This window comes from Salvelinus sp. IW2-2015, linkage group LG32 (genome assembly GCF_002910315.2).
Source record: "Salvelinus sp. IW2-2015 linkage group LG32, ASM291031v2, whole genome shotgun sequence".
Lineage (NCBI taxonomy): Eukaryota > Metazoa > Chordata > Actinopteri > Salmoniformes > Salmonidae > Salvelinus > Salvelinus sp. IW2-2015.
The window spans coordinates 5,316,155-5,323,324 of NC_036871.1; the positions used below are offsets into that span (position 1 = coordinate 5,316,155).

Consider the following 7,170-nt stretch of genomic DNA (forward strand, 5'->3'; position numbering starts at 1 on the left):
GTACACTTCAACTGTGAGAGACGTAATCTAAAACAAAAATCCAGAAAATCACATTGTATGATTTTTAAGTAATTAATTTGCATTTTATTGCATGACATAAGTATTTGATACATCAGAAAAGCAGAACTTAATATTTGGTACAGAAACCTTTGTTGCAATTACAGAGATCATACGTTTCCTGTAGTTCTTGACCAGGTTTGCACACACTGCAGCAGGGATTTTGGCCCACTCCTCCATACAGACCTTCTCCAGATCCTTCAGGTTTCGGGCTGTCGCTGGCAATACGGACTTTCAGCTCCCTCCAAAGATTTTTATTGGGTTCAGGTCTGGAGACTGGCTAGGCCACTCCAGGACCTTGAGTGCTTCTTACGGAGCCACTCCTTAGTTGACCTGGCTGTGTGTTTTGGGTCGTTGTCATGCTGGAAGACCCAGCCACGACCCATCTTCAATGCTCTTACTGAGGGAAGGAGGCTGTTGGCCAAGATCTTGCGATACATGGCCCCATCCATCCTCCTCAATACGGTGTAGTCGTCCTGTCCCCTTTGCAGAAAAGCATCCCAAAGAATGATGTTTCCATCTCCATGCTTCACGGTTGGGATGGTGTTCTTGGGGTTGTACTCATCCTTCTTCTTCCTCCAAACACCGCGAGTGGAGTTTAGACCAAAAAGCTCTATTTTTGTCTCATCAGACCACATGACCTTCTCCCATTCTCCTCTGGATCATCCAGATGGTCATTGGCAAACTTCAGACGGGCCTGGACATGCGCTGGCTTGAGCAGGGGACCTTGCGTGCGCTGCAGGATTTTAATCCATGACGGCGTAGTGTGTTACTAATGGTTTTCTTTGAGACTGTGGTCCAGCTCTCTTCAGGTCATTGACCAGGTCCTGCCGTGTAGTTCTGGGCTGATCCCTCACCTTCCTCATGATTATTGATGCCCCACGAGGTGAGATCTTGCATGGAGCCCCAGACCGAGGGTGATTGACCATCATCTTGAACTTCTTCCATTTCTAATAATTGCGCAACAGTTGTTGCCTTTCACACAAGCTGCTTCCCTATTGTCCTGTAGCCCATCCCAGCCTTGTGCAGGTCTACAATTTTATCCTTGATGTCCCTACACAGCTCTCTGGTCTTGGCCATTGTGGAGAGGTTGGAGTCTGTTTGAATTGAGTGTGTGGACAGGTGTCTTTTATACAGGTAACGAGTTCAAACAGGTGCAGTTAATACAGGTAATGAGTGGAGAACAGGAGGGCTTCTTAAAGAAAAACTAACAGGTCTGGTGGAGAGCCGGAATTCTTACTGGTTGGTAGGTGATCAAATACTTATGTCATGCAATAAAATGCAAATTAATTACTTAAAAATCATACAATGTGATTTTCTGGATTTTTGTTTTAGATTACGTCTCTCACAGTTGAAGTGTACCTATGATACAAATTACAGACCTCTACATGCTTTGTAAGTAGGAAAACCTGCAAAATCGGCAGTGTATCAAATACTTGTTCTCCCCACTGTATGTGAAAGTATTTGACATACAGTATTCAACCCAGGTCTGGTGCAGACGGCCGATTCAATTCCTATGGAGTCAATTATTAATAAAACTATCTGCTAATTTATCATGTCATCTATATATGATATTATAGGAAATACATTATCATATATTATACATTATATTATTCTTAAATGATATTATAGGAACTCACGGGAGATGAGGTCAAAGCACTTCTTGTCCTCCCCACTGGGTTTGACCTGGCAGGTCAGTAGGTTCAGTCTCACCGGCTGTCGGTTAGACTAGATGACAGACCGAGATAAATAACATACGAAATAGGTGAGGAAATTAAAGGATGAATTTATCAGCCAGTTGTTGAACATCAGTATTTTGAAAAGACATGACATGTTGATAGAACGTTGGTATCAAATGATTTTTGTCCGGTAGGATTTGGCTTCTGTACAAGAGTGTTCTCACTGTGTTGCTGCGTTGCATTGGTTGCAGTGGATTATGGGTAATGTAGTGCAATATAGTACTCACTGTGGCATGTGCGATAGTGAGAATGCCGCTCTTCACAGAACATTTCCTCTTTTGCCACACCTTCCGTAATCTAGGAAAAAAGGGAATACATTTAGGAATAATATTTTTTACACTTCTTAATCTTACAAATGTAAACACAGACAAACAAACTCTGACACAGTGCCTTCAGAAAGTATTCATACCCCTTGACCTTTTCCAAATGTTGTAGTGTTACAGCATGAAACCAAAATCGATTGAAAAAAAATCTCGCCCATCTACACACAATAGCCCATAATGACAAAGTGAAAACATGTTTTTAGAAATGTTTGCAAATTTATTGAACATTAAAAACAGAAATATTTAACTGACATAAGTATATACCCCTGAGTCAATCCATGTTAGAATCACCTTTGGCACAGACGTGAATTTTTCTGGGTAAGTCTTTAAGAGCTTTGCACACCTGTTTGCCATAGATTTTCAAGCCTATTTAAGTCAAAACTGTAACTAGGCCACACAGGAACATTCACTGTCGTCTTGGTAAGCAATTCCAGTGTATATTTGGCCTTGTGGTTTAGGTTACTGTCCTGCTGAAAGGTGAATTTGTCTCCCAGTGTCGGTTGGAAAGCAGACTGAACCAGGTTTTCCTCAAGGATTTTGCCTGTGCTTAGCCCTATTCCATTTATTTTTATCCTAAAAAACTCCTGAGTCCTTGCCGATGACAAGCATCACTGCTTGCAATGGCTGCATCACTGCTTGGTATGGCAATAGCACCGCCCTCGATCGCATTGCGCTACAGAGGGTTGTGCAGACAGCCCAGTACATCACTGGGACCGAGCTCCCTGCCATACAGGACCTCTATATCAGCCAGTGTGAAAAGAAGGCCCGGAAAATCTTCAAAGACCCCAACCACTCAAGCCATAGACTACTTTCTCTGCTGCCACATGGCATGAGGTAACGGTACATCAAGTCTGACACCAACAGGCTCTTGAACAATACTCGCTCCATCATCTTCTCACTCACATATAATATGCACAAACATTTATACAGACTCTACACACCTGCAGACACGCTCATATAGAAGCTGTTGCTACTCTGTTTATCTTATATCCTGATGCCTAGTCACCTTACCCCTATACATATCCACCTCTATCACTCCAGTATCCCTGCACATGTAAATATGGTATTGGAACTGACTTTTAAATATTTCCTGTATTCAAACTCAGCAAAAAAAGAAACGTCCTCTCACTGTCAACTCCGTTGATTTTCAGCAAACTTAGCATGTGTAAATATTTGTATGAACATAACAAGATTCAACAACTGAGACATAAACTGAACAAGTTCCACAGACATGTGACTAACAGAAATTGAATAATGTGTCCCTGAACAAAGGGGGGGGGGGGGTCAAAATCAAAAGTAACAGTCAGTATCTGGTGTGGCCACCAGCTGCATTAAGTACTGCAGTGCATCTCCTCCTCATGGACTGCACCATACTTGCTGTGAGATGTTACCCCACTCTTTCACCAAGGAACCTGCAAGTTGGTGTAGACTTGACGGACTCATTCCCTCTCAAACAAAAAGGACAAATCTATATTTTCTCTGGTAGACACCCCTAACAAACAAAGTCAAAACTGTTATAGTAGTCATATAAAAAATCATGTTAAACACTATTATTGCACACAGAGTGAGTCCATGCAACTTATTATATGACTTGTTAAGCAAATTCTTACTCCCAAACTTATTTTGGCTTGCCATAACAAAAGGGTTGAATACTTATTGACTCTTCAGCTTTTCTTTTCAAATTCATTTGTAAAATAAACGTTTTCAAAATAACCTGATTCCACTTTGACATTATGGGGTATTGTGTGTAGGTCCGTGACACAAAAGCTCTCTTTAACAAATTGGTAATTCAGGCTGTGTGAATACTTTCTGAAGGCACTGTATTGTAAGTCACCGTTCACATCACCACATCTCCAAATTTACCCATCCATCCATCCACTCTTCCATCCATCCACTCTTTCACCCACCCATCGCTTTTCTTCATCAAACAGCCCTTCTTCTCACTGCCAAAGTCCTTGTTCCCCTGTAGCTGGTGCATGCTGTATCCACTCTGCTTGCTCTGAGAGTCCTGAAATACCCAGTCACAGGGTTCAATGTACACTCCTTTACATGCTCACACTACTTTACACAGACACATTACATTACAGACACACTCCTTTAGACACACTACCAGAGACAGACACTACTTTACAAATAAATCCCAAATAAATCACAAACACACTGAGAAACGGTTACAGGACAAAATAAAGGAAGCCAATGATTATTATTGAGGGGACAGCACTTACTCTCCTCGACTTCAGTCAGAGAATGCAGTGAAGGGAAGACAGGCAGTAAGTCAGAATGCCCCAATGTTGAAGTATCAAGAACAGGGGTCTCCAACAGGGAGATTGCAAGCTACCAGTAGCTCACAGCCCACCTATGAGTAGCTCGCCAAGCAATTCTGAAAGTACATGGATTTTTTTCAGTTGTTCCATCACAAACTGTCATAAAAATAAATCTCCCGCCTACTATCCAATCAAAGCCACATTATCCCACCCCTGCTTAGCCACTATTAACTTAAAAATCCAAACGTAACAGAATATCTGACAATTTAATTTGCAGCAATATTGCCCCGTCTGCCTGTTCGGTGCTCGCGCTTATCACTCTGTATGTAGCCAGTTAGCGATGCTAATGATAACTGTGTTGTGGGTAGACAAAGACTTTCTCCATAAACCTTCTCAATTAAACATTAACTGCAAAGTAGGCTGACTATATTATGATTATTTATATTAATTGGGTGGCAATTATTTTGCTAACTTTGCCATGAGACGCTGCAGCAGTAGGCCTAACAGCAGAATCACACATTCCGCTCTTGCTAGAAGCAGGGAATTATTTTTTTCCAAACCCCAAAAATGGTCTTCTGGTGTGATTTAAGCATAGACATGGACTCAGAACATACATTTTCATTGTTTGTCTATGAAAAATCTAAAACCGGGAAAAATAAAACAGAACAGAAATCGGGAAAATACGTAAGATAATTTTAATGGGGCCTGTCATGCCAAATATTGTTTTATTAACCTCTATTTTACCAGGTGTATTGACAGAAGAGAAGAGCTCTTTAATAAATGTGTAGCTTGCGACATTCTTTTTAAGTAGCCCTCGTGCTAGAAAAGGTTGGAGACCCCTGATCAAGAAAACAGTAAATACAGAGAGTGGTTAGTATTATTCATTTCAGGAAAAATACCACTTCAGGCAATTGGCTGCTATAAAAGGCAATAAGGGATGCCTATATCCACACCTTAAAAGTGCACTATGCAGAAATCACTCCGTTTCCTGGTTGCTAAAATGTTTATAGCTTGTCTATTTTCAGATTATGTGATGAAAAAAAGCAAGTATAGGGTAGAGAATCACTGAACCATCTAAACCGCTGTGAAATATATTTTCCATAACCCAACATATTTTATTTTCTGCTGTTTTGAAGCTGGTGTACAAAACCGAAAAGACACAAAAACAAAACTTAAGAACGGTAAGCATAGAAATAGAGCACATAGAACAGATATACCGCCACTTAGACTTGCTTTCGATAACAAATCTATAACTCACATATCTATATTTATGTGATCAGAACCCCCAAAACATTACATACTGCAGCTTTATCAGTTATATTTAACAATATTTTTCCTGCTTTTAAGGCTTGAGGGGAGGTAAAACGATGTTGAACGGATTGCCTGGGATGTGATGGTGGGTAAATCCTGATTACTAAAGAGGGCACCATTTTAAAACCGAGAACCACTATGGCTAAATCAGATCTATACTGTACTATTTTCAGAAGGATGCTGAATACCAGTAGGGTAAGGTATGGTTTTCCTTGTGGGACCATTACACCCTGCACCAAGGATATACTGTATGGTTACGGGCTCCGGAAAAGAAGAGTGTTCCATCAGGGACCACGTTGGAAACAAGTGGAATGGCTTTAAAGTGTTATCCGCTGGGTTGTACTCAGTGCATCACCCCCCCCCCAATAAATGTAGCAGTGAATAAAAAATAAAATAACATGATCTAAAGACACATCCATTATCCAATGCTCAAAACAAACCAGGTTTACATTAGACTGAGCGGTCAGTGTAGCACAACACTGGTTCCCAGCAAGGGGTTACTTGACACTGGCTACCAGCATGGTACAGCACTGGCCACTCTGACTTATCTAAAGCTGGCTTAAGACAATGAAAAGTCAACTAAATGTGGGGTAAAGTAAAGAGAGTACAGTGCTTTCGGAAAGTATTCAGAGTGCTTGACATGTTGTTACGTTACAGCCTTATTCTAAAATGTATTAAACGTTTTTCCCCCCCTCAATCTACACACTATACTCCATAATGACAAAGCAAAAACCGTTTTTTAGAAATGTTTGCACAAAAAAATGAAATATTATATTTACATAAGTATTCAGACCTTTTACTCAGTACTTTGTTGAAGCACCTTTGGCAGCGATTACAGCCTTGAGTCTTCTTGGGTATGATGCACACCTGTATTTGGGGAGTTTCTCTCATTCTTCTCTGTAGATCCTCTCAATCTCTGTCAAGTTGGATGGGGAACGTTGCTGCACAGCTATTTTCAGGTCTCTACAGAGATTGGGTTCAAGTCCGGGCTCTGGCTGGGCCACTCATGGACATTGAGACTTGTCCCGAAGCCACTCCTAAATTATCTTGGCTGTGTGCTTAGGGTTGTGGTCCTGTTGGAAAGTGAAGCTTCGCCCCAGTCTGAGGTCCTGAGCACACTGGAGAAGGTTTTCATCAAGGATCTCTCTGTACTTTACTCCGTTCAGCTTTCCCTCTATCCTGACTAGTCTCCCAGTCCCTGCCGCTGAAAACATCCCCACAGCATGATGTTGCCACCACCATCCTTCACCGTAGGGATGGTGCCAGGTTTCCTTCAGATGTGACGCTTGGCATTCAGGCCAAAGAGTTCAATCTTGGTTTCATCAAATCAAATCAAATCAAATCAAATTTTATTAGTCACATACACATGGTTAGCAGATGTTAATGCGAGTGTAGCGAAAATGCTTGTGCTTCTAGTTCCGACAATGCAGTAATAACCAACAGTAATCTAACTAACAATTCGCACAGCCTAACACC

General features: G+C 41.3%; 1 protein-coding gene across 2 annotated transcripts in view; it reads right to left on the reverse strand.

The window, feature by feature from the left end:
- Nucleotides 1-7,170, reverse strand: part of asap1a (ArfGAP with SH3 domain, ankyrin repeat and PH domain 1a) — a 167,619-nt gene that overhangs the window by 50,775 nt on the left and 109,674 nt on the right. For both annotated transcript variants that reach the window (XM_023977522.2, XM_023977521.1), the window contains 3 exons: nucleotides 4,027-4,127; nucleotides 2,024-2,093; nucleotides 1,698-1,785 (listed from right to left, as the gene is read on the reverse strand). In XM_023977522.2, the coding sequence (XP_023833290.1) occupies nucleotides 1,698-1,785; nucleotides 2,024-2,093; nucleotides 4,027-4,127 (259 nt within the window). The remainder of the gene's footprint in view (nucleotides 1-1,697; nucleotides 1,786-2,023; nucleotides 2,094-4,026; nucleotides 4,128-7,170) is intronic.